We start from the raw sequence: 23,103 nt of genomic DNA, 5'->3' as shown, positions 1-23,103 counted from the left end.
TGGTTCATTACAAAATTATGTGACTCATGGAAAGGGTCTTATCTAGTTTAATATTCTGATGTGGCCTCTTTTCTCATCCCTTTTGTATCAAAAAGATATTCAATTATAGTTTGACTTATGTAAAATCCCAGGTTCATAATAGATATTTCAATCCAAATCCATTTTGTGTTGTGATCTGGATGACAGAAGAAGCTCAGCCTTCCTCAAAAGGGAATAAAAATTTGAATCCAGGTTCTAAGTCAACTGCAGCTTAGTGTGTTTAGTAGAACCTAAAGCAGTTGTGGTGAGTCATGAGTCTTCCTCCGTGATTGGCCTGATGTCTCAACATCCCCTGTAGTCTTTTCCTTTGACTGCTGTAACAAATTACCAAAAACTGGATGGCTTAAAACAACAGAAATATATTCTCTCACAGTTTTGAAGGCCAGAAAGTCTGAATTCAGTACCTCTGAGCCAAAATCCAGGCATGGGTAGGGCCATGCCACCTCTGGACACCCTATGGAAGGACTTGTTCCCTTCCTCTTCCAGCTTCTGTTGGCTGCTGGCATTCCTTGGCTTGTGGCCACATCATACCAGCCCTCAAGGCCAGCATTGTCAAATCTCTCTCTGCTCTGTGCTCACATTGCCTTCCCCTCTGTGTGCCTGTGAAATCTCCCCCTGCCTCTCTTAAAGACAAGCAATCAAATTGATTGCTTTGAGGGCATACCCTGATAAATCAGGATAGTCTCATCTCAAGAGCCTTAACTTAATCACATATACAAAGACCTTTCTTCCAAATAAGGTAACATTTACAAGCATTAGGGCTTGATGTCTTTGGGGTGGGCATTTTCACCCTACCGTATCTTCTAAGGTCTCATACTACTTTGGGCCATATAGATCTTAGGAGGCCCAAATTCTCAGATAGAATTTAAGGTTTAAATCTGCACTGCCAGCTTTGCTGCAACCCAGGATCATCTCAGAATCCTTTCACAGAATTCTTATTCATAAGTATGTCTTAACCCTAAACTCCTAAGAAAACACATCTAGATTTATACTAAGTAACATGCTAGGAACTCAGTCTTGAAAACTCACTGTCTCTTATAACCTCCACTTCCAATGTATAAATTGAGAAGAGTATGGTCTATACATTGGGTTGTGAAAATTAACAATGAGTAGTGACAAAGCAGAGGCCCTGAGACATAGTATGTATTCAATAAATACCATGCTTATTATCCTACATCAGAAGGGCAAGCCATCCTTAAAGTTTGATTATAAGCCAGAAATCTAAATAATTAGTTAAAAGGAACAAAGGGAGAGGAGAGAAATCCCAAGGTGCTCTTCATGGATGACTAATGGGAGATATCTCCTATGACGTATGGGCCTTTAGGCTCCTAAATAGCTTCAGGGCAGGATGCACCAAATAGGGCCAAAGTTTCCATATCCCTGGAGGGGAAAAATAAATAAATAAATAAATAAATAAATAAATAAATAAATAAATAGAACTGCTTTGCTTCTGAATGGAGGGGAGAAAGCTGTACTAATAATAATTATTCTGGATGGTTCTAATGTCCTTTAACTCCTTTAGCAGGCCCATGTTGTGATTTGAGGACTACCATATTGAATATGAATTATTTCTTATTGACTGGGCTTCCCCATCTGAGTTATCTCAGGACTTGGACAAAACAGCTCTGCCCCACCCCCTCAAATCCAGAACAATTCAAATAGAAAAGTGTGTGTGGTCATGAATACGCCAGTTTCCCCAGTCTCTATTGGTTTGTGTGCAAGAGATAGATCAAATATTAATTTACACTTTACTGGTCTATTGACTATTCAAGTAAAATTGACAAATACTGGTCAACTACAATTATCTCTCCCCTCCTGATTAAAATATGACATTATATAAATCTCTGGTGAATGATACAAAATAGAAATGTAACAAGGCTGAAATAATGTAAGAATCTAAGTTCAAATTTTACCTACAGAATTTTTAATTCCATAAACATTTGTGATATAACTACATTGTGCCAGGCATTATACCAACCTCTGAAGACAAGACCAAGCTCTGAAGAATCAATGATAAAAAAGACATGGTGCCTCCTTCAAGAGAGCACCTTGTGAACCATGAGCCAAGTGGAAACAAATGCAGTCATCCTGATTGTCTTAGTTTGGGCTGCTGTAACAAAGTACCATAGACTGGGTGGCTTGTGAACAACAGACATTTATTTCTCACAGTTCTGGAGACTGGAAATCTAAGATCAGGGTGCCAGCACAGATTGGGTTCTGGCGAAGCCATCCTCTGGATTGCAGACTGTCATCTTCTCCCTGTATCCTTACGTGGCAGAAAAAGGGCAGGAGAGTTCTTTGAGGTCTCTTTTAGGAGGGCACCAATCCCATTCATTAGGGCTCTATTCTGATGAACCAATCACCTCCCAGAGGCTCCACCTCCTGATAGCATCACATTTAGGGTTAGGTTTTCAAGATATGAATTTGGGGTCAGGGGGACACAATCATTCAGTCAATTACATTAATTTCACCTGGCAAGAACGGTTGAAATGACGCAGTGGTATCTTTTTCTCAAAAGAAGTGATATTTGATCTGAGCTTTGAAGAAGCAAACAGAGAGAAATTATGAGGGCATACAAGGGTTGGAGAAGGTATTCCAGACAGAAGCAACAGCAATTTCAATGGCACTCAGGCATAAGTGCAATGGTGGTCACTGGAGGTCAAGTGGATGGAATGGTAGGACTGGATCATATTGAGAGCCTTTATATCATAATCAAGAGTTTAGACTCTATTTTATGGGCATCCAGATACCATGAGAAGGGGATGTGATGCATGTGAGCTTTACCTCAGCAGTGAGACCTTGTCTGCCCTCAGGCTCTCTGTTACAAAAGCAGCCTGCCTGCCAAAGACCTGTTTGCAAAACTGTAAGCAATGATTCTGCCTTCTATATTTTAGGAAAAATATTTTACTCCTCTGATGAATTTGGAGATATCAGTAGGGCCTGAGATGAGAGAAGGGGTTGGGAACCTGGTTCTCAGTTCAGTTTATGTCTCAGTCAGTGTGTGAATCTGGATGTCTAGTTTTTCACTGTGTTTCTCCCAGCTGGCTTTTGCTCAAGCATGATTATCATGATTTTTATCCTCTGTTGACTCTACTCCTCCATCTTAGCTGTAGGAGAAATGGCTTGAACTTAGGGCAGGATTTAAAGGGATGCATTGGCTGGCTCTCTCTTACTAGCCCAAATTGTGGCATTTGTGTTTTGGAAAGGCTGGTGGCTGTGAGAAAGACAGACCAGGGGCAGGAGACAGGGAGGCTGCTGCCCAAGTCCCAGAAATTGATCATGAACACCTGATGGAAGCAGCAGCTGTGAGGTCAGCCTGGACTTGAGAGCCAGTGCTCTCCAGGAAGCATGGCAACCTTGCTTGGCCTGGGGCCTCCTTTCTCTCTGAGTTCAGGCTTCCGGAATTGCCTTACACTCTGGAGGAAGCATGGCCAACCTAGTTGGCACGGGGCCTCCTTGCTCTGTGGTCTCAAGTGTTGCAGGAAGTCAGGGACCCCGAATGGAGGGACTGGCTGGAGCTGCAGCAGAGGAACATAAATTGTGAAGATTTCATGGGCATTTACTAGTTCCCAAATAATACTTTCATAATTTCTTACGCCTGTCTTACTTTAATCTCTTAATCCTGTTATCTTCATAAGCTGAGGATGTACGTCACCTCAGGACCACTACGATAATTGTGTTAACTGTACAAATTGACTGTAAAACATGAGTGTTTGAAGAATATGAAATCAGGGCACCTTGAAAAAACAGAATAACAGCGATTTTAGGGAACAAGGGAAGACAACCATAAGGTCTGACTGCCTGCGGGTTGGGCAAAACGAGCCATATTTTTCTTCTTGCAGAGAGCCTATAAATGGACATGCAAGTAGGGAAGATATCACTAAATTCTTTTCCTAGCAAGGATTAATACTCTGGGAAAGGAATGCATTCCTGGGGGGAGGTCTATAAATGGCTGCTCTGGGAGTGTCTGTCTTATGCAGTTGAGATAAGGACTGAAATACCCCCTGGTCTCCTGCAGTACTCTCAGGCTTACTAGTGTGGGGAAAAACCCTGCCCTGGTAAATTTGAGGTCAGTCTGGTTCTCTGCTCTCAAACCCTGTTTTCTGTTGTTTAAGATGTTTATCAAGACAATACGTGCAGCTGGGTGCGGTGGCGCAAGCCTGTAATCCCAGCACTTTGGGAGGCCAAGGTGGGCAGATAGATCACAAGGTCAGGAGATCGAGACCATCCTGGCTAACACGGTGAAACCCTGTCTCTACTAAAAATACAAAAAAATTATCCAGGAATGGTGGCAGGCGCCTGTGGTCCCAGCTACTTGGGAGGCTGAGGCAGGAGAATGACATGAACCCAGGAGGTGGAGCTTGAAGTGAGCCAAGATCTCGCCACTGCACTCCAGCCTGGGCGAAAGAACGAGACTCTGTCTCAAAAAAAAAAAAAAAAAAAAAAAGACAATACTTGCACTTGCACTGCTGAACATAGACCCTTGTCAGTAATTCTGCTTTTGCCCTTTGCTTTGTGATCTTTGCTGGACCCTTATCAGGAGTTTCTGATTTTGCCCTTGTCCTATTTCCTCAGAAGCATGTGATCTTTGTTCTCCTTTTTACCCTTTGAAGCATGTAATCTTTGCGACCTACTCCCTGTTCTTGCACCCCCTCCCCTTTTGAAATCCTTAATAAAACTTGCTGGCTTTAAGGCTCAGGTGGGCATCATGGTCCTACTGATATGTGATGTCACCCCCAGCAGCCCAGCTGTAAAATTCCTCTCTTGGTACTCTTTCTCTTTATTTCTCAGCCGGCCAACACTTATGCAAAATAGAAAGAACCCACGTTGAAATATGGGGGTGGGTTCCCCCAATACTCAGGCTTTTAGAATTGGCTCACACTCTGGCCCTATTACATAAAAACGGCTGTAACATATTTTAAACAGAGGAAGATCTTTTATCCTTTTTAATATACCCCTCTAACATTTTTTTTCCAACTTTTATTTTAGATTCGGGGGGTACACATGCTGGTTTGTTACCTGGGTATATTGTGTGATGCAGAGGTTTGGGATATGAATGATCCCATCACTCAGGTACTAAGCACAGTACCCGGCAGTTAGTTTTTCAACCTTTGCCCTCCTCCCTCTCTCCTTCCTTCTAATAGTCCCCAGTTTCTATTACTGCCATCTTTACTTTGCCATTTTTTAGAAAACAAAACTGATGATAGCAAAGAATACGACAGATTTCTTCATAGTGAATAACTACAGAATTCTGAGGGTCAACTTTATACTTACACTTAATATAGATGCTGCTGAAAAGGACAAATGGTTCACCCTACTGTGGAGGTTTTTGAGAATGTCATGTGTGTTTTGAACCAACTTCGTTTGACTCTAAGCCCCTATACCAATGGGGGAGGAGGGAAATTCAACTTCAATGGTTTCTGCACCTACCCTCACCTCCTCTGGGTCTCATAGAATCTGGAAGATTTTTGTGCCCCCAGAATATGAGGGGTGAGCCCCTACTCTCCTGTCTGTCATAGTCACTATGGCTCCCTTGACCCACAGCTCTTTGCTTCTGTTCTGTTTATCACAAGAGGTTTATTTCTTCCTCCTTCTCTTTATTCCACCTTCAAACTGAAATCTGTCTGCTGTCACACACAAAAAAAGTAGTTATTGCTATGAGCAGAAAGCTGCCTGGCCTGCTTTATTAATAATATGAGCAACCTTTCCCTTATTTTTGAAGTCCTCATCATCACTGAGGAGGCACTCTATAAATAATAATTTTCCTATTCACTTAGGCCAAGGGGAAGAAAAAAGAGATTAAATTTTATGTCCGTTCATGATACAGCTAACGAGCTGTATCAGCTCTGGGTTTTTTTCCTTAATAGAGACAAGAAGGGTTTGAAAAGGTTATATAGTCCAATAGATGGGTTAAAAATTCCTCCCTACCTTGTTTAATTAGCATGCTTTCCCCACAATTAGCCTATGTTTGCATTTATATTATACTTCAATTTGTAATTCAATCAACACATATTTGTTGGATTTCTTTCATGTGTGTGGTTCTGTGCTGAGTACTCTATTTTCTTTTCAAATTCCATTTGAGAAATGCTAGCAAAGAGTTTCATTCAGATGCCTCTGGGTGCAGAAGCACCTTTTTGCCTGTTACCACACCCTTTTGTCCCAACTGCTACTTTTACAAATGCACTACTTAATGAAGAGACCAAATTAGATAATTTGGACCAGAAACTAATGGTTTGAGAACCTAAAATATTGTGGGATTTTTTCTCTCTCTCTTGATTGAAGCTATTAACCAAATAATTACAAAATATCTACTTAGTGCTGTGTTGATACATTTTGAAGGAAATGTCATAATCAACTTTATCAGTAGTACCTTCTGCTCTTTAAAAAAGAAATTTAAAATCAAGAAACTGGCCAGGCATGGTGGCTCATGCCTGAAATCCCAGAACTTTGGGAGGCTCAGGCAGGAGAATGACTTGAGACCAGGAGTTTGAGACCAGCCTGGGCAACATAGTGAAACATGGTTCTACAAAAAAAGAAAAAAAAAAGAGAGCCAGCCATGTTGATGTGTGCCTGTAGTCCTAGCTACTCGGGAGGCTAGGGTGGAAGGATCACTTGAGCCTAGGAGGTGGAGGCTGCAGTGAGCTGTGATTGTACCACTGCACTCCAGCCTGGGTGACAGAGTACAGCCCTGTCTCTTAAAAAAAGAAACAAAGGAATTAATTTTTTTTAACTTAAACATATAGTTCTATGTTCTATTAATCATCAGGGAAACTCCAGTGTTAAGGAACAAGACTATAGTATGTATGTTACCTTTGGTCCATCGGTTCCTTTGAGAAACTATAAATATTTCTTAAAAATTTAAGAAGCTCTTAAAAGAACAAATGAACTATGTTTTTATACAAATGGAACTATCAATTATTCATAGATAAATGGCTATGAAAATCGGTTGTAATTTATTCAGCCAGTATTTTCTGTTTTAAAAGTGCTTGCATATTGGGCTCAACATTGGGCACTGGGAATGTGAGGGTGGGCATTGTCTAAGGAGTTTATAGTGTTGTGACTTTTTACTACAATCTCAGTAAAAAATTTTTTTGATTTGTTTTTTATTATACTGTAAGTTCTGGGGTACATGTGCAGAACATGCAGGTTTGTTATACAGGTATACACATGCCATGTTGGTTTGTTGCACTCATCAACTCGTCATCTAAATTAGGTATTTCTCCTAGTGCTATCTCTTCCCCAGCCTCTCAATCCCTGATAGGCCCCAGTGTGTGATGTTCCCCTCCCTGTGTCCATGTGTTCTCATTGTTCAACTCCCACTATTGAGTGAGAACATGCAGTGTTTGGTTTTCTGTTCCTGTGTTAGTTTGCTGAGAATGATGGTTTCCAGTTTCATCCATGTCCCTGCAAAGGACATGAACTCATCCTTTTTTATGGCTGCATAGTATTCCATGGTGTATATGTGCCATGTTTTCTTTATCCAATCTATCATTGATGGACATTTGGGTTGGTTCCAAGTCTTTGCTATTGTGAATAGTGCTCCAATAGACATATGTGTGCATGTGTCTTTATAGTAGCATGATTTGTAATCCTTTCAGTGTATACCCAGTAATGGGATTGCTGGGTCAAATGGTATTTCTAGTTCTAGATCCTTGAGGAATTTCCACACTGTCTGCCACAATGGTTGAACTAATTTACACTCTCACCAACAGTGTAAAAGCGCTCCTATTTCTCCACATCCTCTCCAGCATATGTTGTTTCCTGACTTTTTAATGATTGCCATTCTAACCGGTGTGAGATGGTATCTCATTGTGGTTTTGATTTGCATTTCTCTAGTGACCAGTGATGATGAGCTTTTTTTCGTGTTTGTAGGCTGCATAAACGTCTTCTTCTGAGAAGTGTCTGTTCATATCCTTTGCCACTTTTTGATGGGGTTTTTTTTTCTTGTAAATTTGTTTAAGTTCTTTGTAGATTCTGGATATTAGCCCTTTGTCAGATAGATAGATAGATTGCAAAAATTTTCTACCATTCTGTAGGTTGCCTATTCACTCTGTTGACAGTTTCTTTTGCTGTGCAGAAGCTCTTTAGTGTAATTAGATCCCATTTGCCAATTTTGGCTTTTGTTGCCATTGCTTTTGGTGTTTTAGTCCTGAAGACTTTGCCCATGCCTATGTCCTGAATGGTATTGCCTAGGTTTTCTTCTAGGGTTTTTATAGTTTTAGGTCTTACGTTTAAGTCTTTAATCCATCTTGAGTTAATATTCATATAAGCTGTAAGGAAAGGATCCAGTTTCAGCTTTCTACATATGGCTAGCCAGTTTTCCCAGCACCATTTATTAAATAGAGAGTCCTTTCCCCATTGCTTGTTTTTGTTGAGTTGGTCAAAGATCAGATGGTTGTAGATGTGTGGTGTTATTTCTGAGGGCTCTGTTCTGTTCCATTGGTCTATATATTTGTTTTGGTACCAGTACCGTGCTGTTTTGGTTACTGTAGCCTTGTAGGACAGTTTGAAGTCAGGTAGCATGGTGCCTTCAGCTTTGTTCTTTTTTTTTCTTCTTTTTGGCTATGTGGGCTCTTTTTTGGTTCCATATGAAATTTACAGTAGTTGTTTCCAGTTCTGTGAAGAAAATCAATGGTAGCTTGATGGGAATAGCATTGAATCTATAAATTACTTTGGGCAGTATGGCCATTTTCACTATATTGATTCTTCCTATCCATGAGCATGGAATGTTTTTCCATTTGTTTGTGTCCTCTCTTATTTCCTTGAGCAGTGGTTGGTAGTTCTCCTTGAAGAGATCCTTCATATCCCTTATAAGTTGTATTCCAAAGTATTTTATTCTCTTTGTAGCAATTGTGAATGGGAGTTCACTCATGATTTGGCTCTCTGTTTGTCTGTTACTGCTGTATAAGAATGCTTGTGATTTTTGCACATGGATTTTTGTATCCTGAGACTTTGCTGAAGTTGCTTATCAGCTTAAGGAGATTTTGGGCTGAGACAATGGGGTTTTCTAAATATACAATCATGTCATCTGCAAACAGGGACAATTTGACTTCCTCTTTTCCTAATTGAATACCCTTTATTTCTTTCTCTTGCCTGATTGTCCTGGCCAGAACTTCCAATACTATGTTGAATAGGAGTGGTGAGAGAGGGCATCCTTGTCTTGTGCCAGTTTTTAAAGGGAATGCTTCCAGTTTTTGCCCATTCAGTATGTTATTGACTGCGGGTTTGTGATAAATAGCTCTTATTATTTTGAGATACGTTCCATCAATACCTGGTTTATTGAAAGTTTTTAGCATGAAGGTTGTTGAATTTTGCCGAAGGCCTTTTCTGCATCTATTGAGACAAATCATGTTGTGGTTTTTGTCATTGGTTCTGTTTATGTGATGGATTACATTTATTGATTTGCATATGTTGAACCTCAGTAAAAATTTAATATTTCAATATTATTAGATACTTTAAAGTCCTGGGGTTTTAAAGAGAGTGATGTAATACAATTCCAGGGTATTCATTTACTCACCTAACCATTGACATTTAAACAAACAAGTCTCTCACATTTTAACAACTACAACACTTTTCCTTGACTCTACTTTTCACTCTAGTAACTACCTTCTTTCTTTTCATAGCTGCGTTTCCAAGAGCTTGCTATACTCACGCATTTTCCTCTCCATCCACTCCCTTCTAATCTGACTTTCTACTAAAACAGTTCAAATGCTCTATAGACCTAATTTTATCCAATGTGTCCCTTCTTGAAACACTTTCTTCTGTTGCTTCCATACTTTGCTGATTTTCCCTCACCTTCAGGGTCTCTTTTGTAGATTCCTGTATGTGGCTGTTACATGTTAAAATTTCTCAAAGCTCAAGTTTGTGGCCCCCTTTTTTCCTCATATTCTAACCTTTACTGAGGTAATGTCATTCACTTCTATGCCAACAACTCCCAAATTTACATTTCCTTCCCAGATTTCTCCTTTGAGCTCCAGATCTGTGTATCCTATTGCATACTCTCCATCCCCACGAGGAAATCTCAAAGCCTCCTCTAACTCAACACATTCCAAACAGAATGATGATCTTCATTCCTCCATGCCTGGGTTTGATATCTTGGTGAATGGCACTGTAACCCACTCACCTGCATAACCCACGGACCTAGCAATTGGTTTTGAAACTCCCATCTCCTTAGCCCCCCTCCCCGTAGTACCCAGTACATTAACAATCCCTTATAAATATCTCTCAGATCTACCCATATTCTCTGCATCTGTGCTAACATCGCCCTAATCCAAGTTAACATCTTCTCCTGTCTGGACTACTGTGCAACCACCTAACTGGCTTTGCGCAGCCCTCTTTTCTAGCCCAGTCTCTCCTCCCCACTGCAACCAGAATAACCTTTTAAAAATGCAAGTATGATCAAGCTTCTTAGATGCCTAAAACCCTTTAATCAGTTAGCATTACTTGTAGCCGAAAGATCATAATCTGACTACCTCTCCGGCCCCATCTTGCGTCAGGCATCCCACCTGCTCCCTCTACGCCTGGCATAATTTCACTACCTTTAAAGTGCCCCATTCCTAGCACAGCTGTTCACCTTGTTTGACACACTTCTCCCTCTGTCTTCCTCAGGTTGCCTAGGTAACTCCTATTCAATTGACTGGATGTAAGGTCATTTCTTCACAGAAGACTTCCTTGGCTCTCAGACTGAATCAAATTCCCTTTTTCTATACTTTCATAGCACTCGCTATTTCATAGAAATGATTGTTCACTTATATGTACACATTTGGTTGTACAATTTGATTAATGTTTATCTTGCCCACTACTCTATTTAATGAGGGCAAGGACTGTATTTATTATTCTTACCATTTCATCCTCAAATCCTGTTGCAGTACCTGGCACATAGTAGGCACTTTCTAAAAGTCTGCTGAATGAATAAACAGAGGAAATGAACAAATGAAGGGCAGAGGTCATAGTAACTTGCCCAGGGTCAAGATGGCAAGACTGAGACTATAGCCAGGTTTGCTAATTTCCAGTCGAGATCACCAGCCTTCTGAATAAATATCTTGTCCTAAATTTTGTTCTAAATCATTGGAACCAAAGCAACGTCACAACTCAAGTCCAATTTCTCGGCCTACCATTTTCTACAGATGGCATTTATTCAGCAAGGGAATGTTGTAGGTATAGTAATTTTTCTTTTTTCCATGAAACGTGTTATCTTCTTGCTCTATTTTGAAGAGATATTATGATAAATGATGCCACTATTTAAAACTTGTAGAGCTTCTTGAGATTCTCAGAAAAAAGTACAAGGTATAGGTCAAAAAGAGTAATTTTGTCTCTCACAAAATAATTTTCTGTTCAAAAAATGCTGTTAACTTGAAAAAGTCATATCTCCAAAAGAACATTCTAATAGGTGGGATAATCATCATCATATTTCCAGCTATATAATCCGTCGTATTTCCAGGTGTATCCCTTCCCTTAAAAGTAAAAAAGGAGAAAATCACTTTGCTGTGTGGAAGTGCTTTGTGTGTTTTATAAAATCCACATAAAATGTTCGTGGTTCAAGGAGTGGCTGCCGCATTTCTAAGGCAAATAAGCTTATCCCTGAAGAAGCTTGAAGATCTGACTCTCAAGAATCTTTGTGTTCTGGATGAAAAAGGAATCATTATTTTTTAACTCCCCTGCTCAAGTCAGTGACTTCCACTGGCACCCAATCCATTGGTTATAAGTACCCATGAATTGCCTTGCCAATTATAGGCAGGATAACCTAGGAGGACCAACCAAAACCAAACTCCTGGTAAGCTTTATTAGCCTTTTCTACGATGTGTCTCAGTTTCCATTTCACACCTTGGAGTGGAAGACAATCTCTACTCACACTGGTGTGGTATGTGTCTGTCTCAGATGTGTGTGTAAGGTGTATTTCTCAGCTCGGTATCTGAAGTAATTTCTTTTTCTTTTCTTTTTTTTAAAGACTGCTGTCTTAAGGCTTAAAAGTAATTTAAGGTTCTGTTTTTTATTTTAAGAGTTGCAGTTTCTTTGGAGACAACAAAGTACTTTTTTTCCAAAGATGAAAAAGGCATATTCAGACTTTCTATGTTATGTTCCATAATTGTTTTGCTTATCACTGTATAACATTCTCATTATCATGGGCTACTTTAAGCTAATCAGTTGCATTTTGGGGTCCTCATTTAGAAGTCAATCTGGAAAAAAGATGGCTGTAAAACTTAGATAAACCAGTATGCTATTTCTCCTTCCTTGTCTGCCTTTACAGATGTTTCCTCTTTCTCTCTTCCCTGACTATCTCTCTCAATGATCATTGACAGCTCCCGCATCCCCTCTTTCACTCAGCTTCACTCCACCATGACCAGAGCACCTCTCCTGCTACTATGTGTTGCCCTGGTGCTGCTTGGGCATGTGAATGGAGCCACAGTAAGAAATGAGGACAAATGGAAGCCACTCAACAACCCCGGAAACAGAGATCTGGTAAGAACACGCTTGGGGCCTGGGTTTCAGGATAGAACTAATGCCTCTTTGGATTTATGCACACAGCATTCTGTTTTCCAGAACGTAGTGGAAAGGGGGCTACCAAGGGTTGAGAAAATTCTCCAACAGGATTGGACCAGAGTTTTACTATCCTAGTGGTTGGCAACCTATTGTTTCTCTGGCCAGTTTACATTTGTTTCTGTAAAGAGAAACAAATTTATATTTAGAAACAATCTTATACACACATAGTACAATTCATTTGTAACTGATCTTATATACACATTGACTTTGTAGCCTTGATTTCTAATACATATAAAAAATAAAGAGTGAAACAGGGAATTGCTCGTGCATAGCTTAGATTGAACTGATGATAAAACAAGTTATCATATAACTAGAGATTGCCAAGCTCAGCTGCAAAAATTGAAAGTTGACCCTGCATGGGTATCAATTTACTGGACATATTTTCAACATATAGTTATCTATAAAATAGAATTCAAAAGTTCAGTAAACATTCTCTTTAAAAAAAAATGCCTAATACAATAAACATGTTGACATGACTATTTTGAAATATGGTTTTTCTAAAGTGAATGATGTGAAATATAACAACATAGGATTAAAATAAACTGAGATAAGAGACCAGCAGGATTTGTTTTCTGGTCACAGTTGCTGATGAAAACAGGATCTGGTCCAGACAGGATAAAGTGAAAACACTGGGTGAAACCAGCAGATGGCAACAAAAGTGGTCCCAACCTGCTCTCATTGCTCTTAGGATATGATCCTCCCCTCAGTGCCATGACAGTTTACAAATGTCATGGCAATTACCTGGAAGCTACCACTCCTTTCCATGGCAATGACCCAAAAGTTACCACCTCTTTCCTAGAAAGCTCTAAATAACTCCCTTCTATTTGCATTAACCCATCCCTTAATTTGCATATATTCAAAAGTAGATAAAAACACAGTTGATAAGAGCCCGTATGTTGTCAGCCCTGGGTGCACTACCTATGAATTAGCCTTGTTCTGGCAGGAGCAGTACCTTTCAATAAAAGATTGTTACCACAACCAGCCTGCCCTTAAATTCTTTTCTGGGCAAAGCCAAGAACCCTCCTGTGCTAAGCTCCAGTTTTGGGATTTGCCTGTCCTGCATCAAAGCAAGTAGCACTTTGCACATCTTCTGTGTTCATTTCCTAATGGAAATCTGAAAAGAAACTATTGCAGAAGGCAACAACAGAGATCTCATATTAAGGAAGAGGAGATACTGAGCTGCTTATTATGGAGTTCATTTTCACCTTTGACCTTAGTACTCAGAGATAGTTCACAATGAATCTTTCCACTGTGGTGCCGCTCCATAGTCTTCCTTCAATTTTCAGTAAGAATGGTGAATTATTTTGGTTAGGGTTGAAATGTCAGAAAGAAGGTACAGAGGAGGGGAGGAGAAGTAGCTGAAGCATGTACTTGTACTTGTATTTCTGGATTTTGTATTTCTTGCCTCTTAGATTAGCCTTAAAGTCAATTCAGGGGAAAAATAGAGGGAAAAAAATCACCTTTATTTTTGGTGTTTCATTTATATCTGGCATTGACCATTTTCTTTCTCTCTTTAGTTTTTCAGAAGGCTTCAGGCATATTTTAAGGGCAGAGGTCTTGATCTTGGAACATTTCCAAATCCTTTCCCCACGAATGAAAATCCTAGACCTCTCTCTTTCCAGTCAGAACTTACTGCTTCTGCATCTGCAGATTATGAAGAGCAGAAAAACTCCTTTCACAATTATCTCAAAGGCTGAAAGTTTCTTCTGAGCTCAGGTAAAAGTTGGCCCTTTATTCTGGATCTGTCCAAACATACAAGTCAGCCATAAAGTAGATATTTTGAAAGTATTTATTTGAAAAATTAATTTTATTTCCTCATAGAAATAAGTGCTTAGTTCTGCTTATACTCATTACTATTAAGTATTTGGATTTGGTTCAGGTATTTTACAGTCTTGTTTTAAAAAGAAATGACAGTCTTTATTTTTTAAGCATAGTTATCCAGGCAGAGACATATTAAAATAATAGAATTATCTCTTAATAGGATTATTAAATTAATAACATGGCCACACTGTTACCTGTATCTTTTTCCAGACCAACTGATATAGCTAAGTTATGTGGAAAATCTACATAAAGAAATATGTCAAATTGAGCTGTTGGATTAGATGGGAATTAAAAGTTAAAAGTATGGTTCTTTGGGCAATAAAGTATTATGCATATATTTGAGCTTGAACTTCCTCACCTATAGGAAGAAAAGGTTGACTATTAGTAAGGATGGCATTTTTCTCATATAAAAAAATTAAAAATTTATTAAGATTTGAATTTCATTACTTTTTTTGTTGTTGTTGAGGTAGAGTCTCACTCTGTCGCCCAGGCTGGAGTGCAATGGTGTGATCTTGGCTCACTGCACCCTCTACCTCCTGGGTTCAAAGGATTCTTCTGCCTCAGCCTCCTGAGTAGCTGGGATTACAGGTGCCTGCCACCACACTCAGATAATTTTTGTATTTTTTTTTTTTTAGTAGAGACAGGGTTTCACCATATTGGCCAGGCTGGTCTCGAACTCCTGACCTTGTGATCCACCTGCCTCAGCCTCCCAAAGTGCTGGGATTACAGGCATGAGCCACCACGCCCAGCGAATTTCATTACTCTTATTACTTAGCATTCCTATCAAACCAACACCTACCATTTAAAAAGAACAAGTATGATTGGCCGGGCGCGGTGGCTCACACCTGTAATCCCAGCACTTTGGGAGGCTGAGGCGGGAGGATCACGAGGTCAGGAAATCGAGACCGTCCTGGCTAACACGGTGAAACCCCATCTCTACTAAAAATACAAAAAATCAGACGGGCGTGGTGGCCAGCGCCTGTAGTCCCAGCTACTTGGGAGGCTGAGGCAGGAGAATGGCGTAAACCTGGGAGGTGGAGCTTGCAGTGAGCTGAGAGCACGCCACTGCACTCCAGCCTGGGTGACAGAGCGAGACTCCGTCTCAAAAAAATAAGAACAAGTATGGTGCATTCCAAGCAAATACATTATGATTTCAATCCATTAGCTTTTTGTTTAGCTGAATAATAAAGGGAATGGAATCATAATTAAAATCTTTTCCCATTCTCCCACAAGTGTAATTTTGAAATTCTGAGGAAGCATGCCTTTCTTGTGCTTCATAGTGTTTGTGAAAGGGGTTTCATTATTAGTTCTTTTAAATGTGATGATTAAAAAATAATGATTGCTATTCTAAAAAGAACGTATAACTTACCATGTGGAATATGCCCTTGGATATTGTTCTAAAATGAGAAAATAAAATAGAAGAAACAGTAAGATGTTAATGAAGTTTTCTCTTGACTATTATTTACACTTAGGCCTTAGGGTATCAGAGAATAGTTATTAATACCATACTATCTCTCTTAGTAAAAGGCAGATAAATTGCTTGTAAGCCTCGGCTTCTTCATCTGTAAATTGCAGATACTAGTTTCTACCTTACAGAAAGTATCATAGAAAATATCAAATAAATACTTTCATGTGAGCATGGAATGAGGTAATATAAAAGGGCAGGAAACTGATAAAGCACCCAGTTGGTGGTATCATAAAAGAACAGGAATTATTTACTTTTATGAAAAAAAAACAAAGCTTCTGATTTGGAGTATATTTCATAATTATGAACTCTATGTTCCTTACATCTCTGGTGAGAAAATGAAGACAAAAAGAGTTTTCAGTAAAATATGTTGATTTGGGGGTCTTTGTGTTGATTGTGTAGTCTTCAGTTTCTATTTAATTATAACATTGTCTTGTTCTTTCAGGTGTCTGGCTATTTTAAAACTACAGATGAAGCTTCTCATTAGAAAAATTCAACCATTGTCATAGCTAAACTTTCAAGGAGTTTCTTTCCCCCTCACTTTTATTTTTCAGTTTGTAATGATTTTATTCCACATTTCCATATTTACATATAAATCGCTGGAACTATGATTTCTATGCATATTTATGGAGTTTTTTTCCTGTGAAACCATAAATATTGATGTAGAGCACCGCATGTATTTGTAGGAGTTACAAAAACATCACAAACTGAAAAAAGATTATAATCTAAATTAGATGTTTCTTTAAGCTTGTTTTTAAAACTTGTCTTTTATGTTTATTATCTTTTATCGACCAATATATTTTTTTAAAGGGACATGCTCACTTTTAGTATAGTAAAATTCATTATATGTGATAGAGGGTTGGGTTTAAAATTTGTCTTCCTTTCCTAAAAAGAAGACGCATTCCCATGTTCAGCATACACTACCAAAATACTTCACAGTTTTAGTTTCATAAGAAATGAGGGCAAGTGATAAACAGCCACAATTAAGTTAAAATGGAAGCAAACAACAACAACAAACATGGGATTCTAGAAGTTGTCAACGCCTCCAAAGATGCTCTTTGCCAGAGGATTCAGAGGTGGACATTGTGCCCCATCAAATAGTCTAGCAATGCCCGAGCCCTTGCTCTCATACACAACCTCCTCAGGAAGGAAAAGTAGAAACAGGTGATTTCCTCTCTTTCCAACCAGCCCCTGCTCTCCTTACTCTAGCTCATGCTGAGTTATTCTGATTCCCATACTCACATTTGGAATAGCTGCTTTTCCTGTATCTTTATAGATAGCTGCATCATCTTCTCTGTGATTCCTGCAAAAGGAATGTTGCACTAAAATGCAACATTGTCCTAACATTAGTCTGTGCATTTCAAAATATTTTAATGTGGCTTTTTTGGGTGGATTATTGATATTGTATATGAAGAATAAAATATTTGTGCAAGAACAGATTTTGTGTCTGGTTTAAGATGTTCTATTGTAATTAGTCGTATATGTGTCTGTTTCCCCTGAAGAGTCGTGAGGCCTTTGTGAGCAGAGACCATATCTAATTCACCTTTATTTCCCCAGCACCTAGTACAATGCCTAGCATGGAGCAAGTGTTCAACAGATACTTGTTGAATTGAAATAAACACGTGCTATTCATCCAGTTTTCACACAGTAATGGAAGCTGCTTTTAGTTAATGTCAAAACTTTTTTTCTTGCCATTTAAAAAATGTAAGTAATTCTTGATGAGCTATTCTTCAGAAAAGCATAGCTTATTCATATAAATGGTAGAGTGGTAGGGAGTTTTTCACCTCTGTCGAGTTCCAAGTACTAGTGGCTGGTTTTCACTTTCTTACTACTATCCCTGCTCTCGGTGTTAAGACCTCCACAAAGGGAATGCTCATCAGTTTCAGGGCATTGAAAAGGAAGGGCGTCCACATGGGGCATTTAGCTATGAGCTTGCAAAGTTTTGGGGCACGGGCATTCATCCTTCAACTGGATTATTATTATTATTTTTTGTTTTGACACGGAGTCTCACTCTGTCGCCCAGGCTGGAGTGTAGTGGCACAATCTCGGTTCACTGCAACCTCTGCCTCCTGGGTTCAAGCGATTCTCGTGCCTCAGCCTCCCTAGTAGCTGGGATTACAGGCACCCGCCACCACGCCTGGCTAATTTTTGTATTTTTAGTAGAGACAGGGTTTCACCATGTTGGCCAGGCTGGTCTCGAACTCCTGACCTCGTGATCCACCCACCTCGGCCTCCTAAAGTGCTGGGATTACAGGCATGAGCCACTGTGCCCAGCCCAGCTGGAACATTTTTATGGATGGAAGCCCATACCTCACACTGACTAGAGTTTCTTAATGGTAGTGCTATTGGCAGTTGGGGGAAGCCAAATTATCACTGTGCGTGATCATTTAGTACACCTGGTCCCCAGATAGTCTATGTTAGTAGATTCCCCATCTCTGCCCTATTTTTTTATTTTTTATTTTTTATTTGTTTTTGAGATGGAGTCTTGCTCTGTCGCCAGGCTGGAGTGCAGTGGCACCAGGCTGGAGTGCAGTGCAGTGGCTTTGAAAAGGAAGGGCATCCACATAGGACATTTAGCTATGAGCTTGCAAAGTTTTGGGGCAGGGGCATTCATCCTTCAGCTGGAAATTTTTTTTTTTGAGATGGAGTCTCCCTCTGTCACCCTTGATCCCTTGACCTCGTGATCCGCCCACCTTGGCCTCCCAAAGTGCTGGGATTACAGGCGTGAGCCACGTGCCAGGCCTGCCCTATCATTTCGACAATCAAAACCTCCCGGGGGCCCAGCGTGATGGCTCACGCCTGTAATCCCAGCACTTTGGGAGGCTGAGGTGGGCCTGAGGTCAGGAGTTCGAGACCAGCCTGGCCAACATGGTGAAACCCTGTCTCCTGTAAAAATACAAAAATGAGCCGGGCGTGGTGGCTCGTGCCTGTAGTCCCAGCTACTCAGGAGGCTGAGGCAGGAGAATCACTTGAACCCCGGAGGCGGAGGCTGCAGTGAGCCTAGATCACGCCACTGCACTCCAGCTTGGCGACAGAGCGAGACTCCGTCTCAAACAAACAAAACCCCCAAAACCTCCCTACACACATTTCTAAAATTCACTAGTGAAATGATTTTGCTCTTGGCTGAGAACTAATGCCAGAACATAGATGAAGTTTATGTAGTGTTTGCTCCAATGCAAATAAATGTTCTGCAGGTGTTTTACGTTCTGGAGAAGTCTCTGGTACTTCTCTATATAGGTCCTTGGCAATCTCTCAACACTGAGAGGAGCTTCTGCTCCTCTTCAGTGAGCACCCCATTCCCCGGCACTTGGCCTGTTGTCCTCTGTCCCAGATCTAGGGTGGCCAAGAACTGTTAAGAGTGTGAGCTTTTATCCTACTTGCAAGCTACACACTAGCTTTCTACACTTTCATCAAACTTGGCAGATACATGAGACACCTTATGTCTGAGACAACTGACTTTCTTACTGATGGCATGGCAGGTAGCGACATAAGTTTTACATTCACATCAGTTTTCCTTACTCCCCAAGTATCAAGGGAGCCATGTGAATGTGGGTCCAGGGGTATGCAGTGCACAAGTGGGTTTGTGCCAAAGCTGAGGAACTCCAAACTTAGGAAATCCCCACTCTTCTAATGGGACTGCTAGCAAACACGCCCAAACTCTGCCCAGAGGGAAACATTTATTACACTGTTTGGAAAACAAATTTGCTCCCTGCCCCAGAAGGAGACAATAGCTCCACCTTTCAAGGCTATTTGATTTGAAAACAGCCTTGAAAAGCTAGCCTAGAACAAAGCTATCAAAAGCTTTTTCAGAACAATGAAAAAGCCATGGAAAAACAGTCTCCCACATAGGGTCACAGCCCATCCTGGCTCTTTTCCCTGGCAAGAAGAAAGAATGTATGCTTTTAATTATATGGTCATGGTAAAAATTCAATGTTCTGCTTCCTTCAGACTTTCCATTTTGATTTTCCAAACAAGCCTGAATGTATTTTTATTATGGCTGTAACCATTCCACTTCATCTCAAGGTAATGTGGATACCTCTGACTCATCAGGTGACAAATCTCTTCCAAAGAAGTGGGGGAAAGAAAAACAGAAAGATTGAAATTTCAAGATATGTTGCAACAGTCTGACCTCTAAAATAACTTTCATGTCATTAAGGTGTTCCATAGCCCCCCCCCCAAAAAAAAAACCAAAACACACACACAAAACAAACAAGCAACAAAAAACTACCCTCCTACCCCTTGTTCACTGCTTCCTGTTCTTCATAACATGAATCTATATCTCCAGAATTGTTATTCCCATATTCCAGATAGCCAGCAATAAGACAAGATAGTCTAAGTCATTTGGGTCTTAGGAGAGTATTCTCCTTACAGGTAACCATCCCTTCTCACTTGATTTCTTTTCTTTTCCCCTAGGAGAGTTAGGACTGAAGATTCCTAAATTCCTCTTAGACACAATTGCTCCACTGTCTGGAAAAACTTAGGGGAGAATTTCCCTATAAGTGGTTTAAGTGGATTACTTTAACACACACTACCCTTGCTCACCTTCCATATTTTATACCCAGGTAGGACTCTGAGGATCCTTCCTCATGAGAAAGGGGAAGACTTCTAGCTGCGAGATATTTTTTTTTCTCACTTGGCAGTCCTGCCCTTGCAGGTCCTGGCCCCTCATTCTCCCATCCTTTTGCTGTTTATTCTCACCAGGATTGTCATAAAGATGGCTAGGTGATACTCTCCCTGTAACTTGTCTTTAACCTTAGCTTCATATTGAGCTTCATTCCCCTACTCCAGCTCCCTTGCCCAAGGTTCCAAAGGCACTTTCAATTCCATCCAATATAATTCACAAATGTGTTTTCAGCACAAATTATTAGGCCATACAGTAGGGTTTACAATGATGCATCAGTTAGGGCTGTTGCCAAGATATTTACAGCTAGTGTCTCTAGAATTGGACAAATAGATAATTATAATACAAGGGAAAATATAAATCACAGGAGTGTGTAGAAGTTGAAAAACCGTACCATTCAGAGGAGGCAGTATATTATAGTTCCAAGCATAGGACCTGGAGTCAGAAACCAGGGTTCAAATCCTGGCTCTACTACTTATTAGATAGAGACAATAGCGTTAGGAATAACATCCACTTAGAAGGAAGGGTTATTTTGAGATATGTATGTAATATGTATAAAACAGTAGATGGCCTATGTATTTATTATATAGTAAATGGGCAACAATGTGTAGTAACCATATCAAGTATTTGGTTCTTTCTGAAAGTTTGCTGTTAGGAAAGGAAGAAAACTTGGGTGGGAGAGGTGGAACAGGAAGCCCAGGTGAACGTATTTACAGACTGAGACGGTGCTTGAGGAAAGGGAGAGTTTGAGGATTCCGGGTGGGAGGGAGCAGGGCGCGGGGCGGTGGGAGCGGGGAGGAAAAACTGGCGGGAGTGAAATTTAAAGCATACATTGGGGGAGGATTTTAGCTTTCTGTAGCAGGAGAGAACTGGAAAGTGAAACATGCACATGGCAGAGCAAATGGTTAAATTAATATAAAAATATCACACAGCAGCGACCAAATTAATTTAAAGAACCTTCAGAAAAGAAAATGGATTGGGAGAGGCCGGGCGCGGTGGCTCACGCCTGTAATCCCAGCACTTTGGGAGGCCGAGGCGGGAGGATCACGAGGTCAGGAGATAGGGACCATCCTGGCTAACATGGTGAAACCCCGTCTCTACTAAAAATACAAAAAATTAGCCGGGCGTGGTGGCGGGCGCCTGTAGTCCCAGCTTCTCGGGAAGCTGAGGCAGGAAAATCGCTTGAACCCGGGAGACAGAGGTTGCAGTGAGCCGAGATCGCGCCACTGCACTCCAGCCTGGGCGACAGAGCGAGACTCCTTCCAAAAAAAAAAAAAAATGGATTGGGAGAATGAAACTAACACTTAGCGAAGAATTGAGGGAAATTACCTAGGTTAAAGAAAATATATTTAAAGCACTTTTTTTTGAGCTATCTAATAACCTTCAACGAGGGCTGAAAGACGCGGCCTAGGGAGTCAGCAGGGGTCGCGCCTCCCATATATACGTCCCGGTCTGGCGCGCACGCGGAACCTGAGTGCTGCAGCTGCGGCGCAGACCGGGCGAGTTTCCCAGAAGGACGCCGGTTCCTTGCTCTTGCTGGCCCCGGCGAGGTAGCTTCTGGAAGGCGCTGCTCTTCCGGTCCTCCGTCCCGGTTCCTGGGGTTGCACAGACAGACCCTGTAAACATGTCAGGGTTCAGTCCGGAACTCATCGACTACTTGGAAGGGAAAATCTCCTTCGAGGAGTTCGAACGGCGGAGAGAAGAGAGAAAAACCCGCGAGAAGAAAGTGAGGCGATGCTAGGCCACGGTGCCCTTCATTCTCGTTGCCTTCATAGCCTTAGGTGTGGGGGACCCAGACGACCGCTTTCACTGTGATGGGGCGGGCTGGGAACTTTCAGCAGCTTCTTCCTTATCTTACAGAAACTCCGGTTTTCACCCCTCATTCCTGTGCTAAGCTCCTTAAAATGTTTTCCCCCACCGAAAATCTTTCCTCTTGGTGGTAACCTCTTCTTTTTCCCCCAATACTACGTTTTTATTTCAGGGTAGCTTAACGCTGGTAAGTTAAATGGGAGGTGGGGAGAAGAGTTTGGAGTCAGTTTCAGGTTCTAGTCCTAGCTTTGCCACTAAGTCGTTTTGTGACGGTGGGTGGACAGCTCACTTCTCTTCTTTAGGCCCCAATGTCTCCTTTTCTGAACTGGAACGATTGAGCTCCTGTTTTTGAGGAGTCTCCCACTGGTGTGAAGTAATAGTCCATAAAAAAGTATTGTCCGATAAGAAGATAATCTTCACCCATACCTTTTTTTCCCCCATACTTAGAAATATCTGAACTTACTGTATCTTCTTGCTTACTTCAAGTGCAAGAGAAAATAAAAGTAATGCAACCTTTTTAAATTTTTAAGTTCGAAGGCAGATTCTTTTTTTTTTTTTTTTTTTTGAGACGGAGTTTCGCTCTTGTTGCCCACGCTGGAGTGCAGTGGCAGGATCTCGGCTCACTGCAACCTCGGCCTTCTGGTTTCAAGCGATTCTCCTGCCTCAGCCTCCCGAGTAGCTGGGACTACAGGCGCCTGCCACCATGCCCGGCTAATTTTTGTATGTTTAGTAGAGACGGGGTTTCACCATGTTAGCCAGGATGGTCTCAAACTCCTGACCTCGTGATCCGCCTGCCTCGGCTTCCCAA

The 23,103-nt window shown here is 40.9% G+C and overlaps 2 protein-coding genes across 3 annotated transcripts in view; both read left to right on the top strand.

Moving 5' to 3' along the window:
• Window positions 1–1,421: 1,421 nt before the first annotated feature.
• Window positions 1,422–17,302, top strand: C13H2orf66 (chromosome 13 C2orf66 homolog). The gene is made up of 3 exons (XM_034954721.3): window positions 1,422–12,498; window positions 14,097–14,295; window positions 16,311–17,302. The coding sequence occupies exons 1-2, from the start codon at window positions 12,325–12,327 to the stop codon at window positions 14,274–14,276; spliced, it is 354 nt and encodes a 117-aa protein (XP_034810612.1). The 5' UTR covers window positions 1,422–12,324; the 3' UTR covers window positions 14,277–14,295; window positions 16,311–17,302.
• Window positions 17,303–21,622: 4,320 nt separating this feature from the next.
• GTF3C3 (general transcription factor IIIC subunit 3) overlaps window positions 21,623–23,103 on the top strand; it is a 35,830-nt gene continuing 34,349 nt past the window's right edge. The window contains exon 1 of one of the 2 annotated variants that reach the window (XM_003825300.6): window positions 21,623–22,212. In XM_003825300.6, coding sequence (XP_003825348.2) covers window positions 22,111–22,212 — 102 coding nt within the window. In that variant the 5' untranslated portion in view covers window positions 21,623–22,110. Of the gene's footprint in view, window positions 22,268–23,103 lie in introns of both variants that reach the window. The other variant, XM_034954720.3, reaches the window with a different exon arrangement.

This window comes from Pan paniscus, chromosome 13 (genome assembly GCF_029289425.2).
Source record: "Pan paniscus chromosome 13, NHGRI_mPanPan1-v2.0_pri, whole genome shotgun sequence".
NCBI lineage: Eukaryota > Metazoa > Chordata > Mammalia > Primates > Hominidae > Pan > Pan paniscus.
This window is presented reverse-complemented; position numbering and strand designations above follow the sequence as displayed.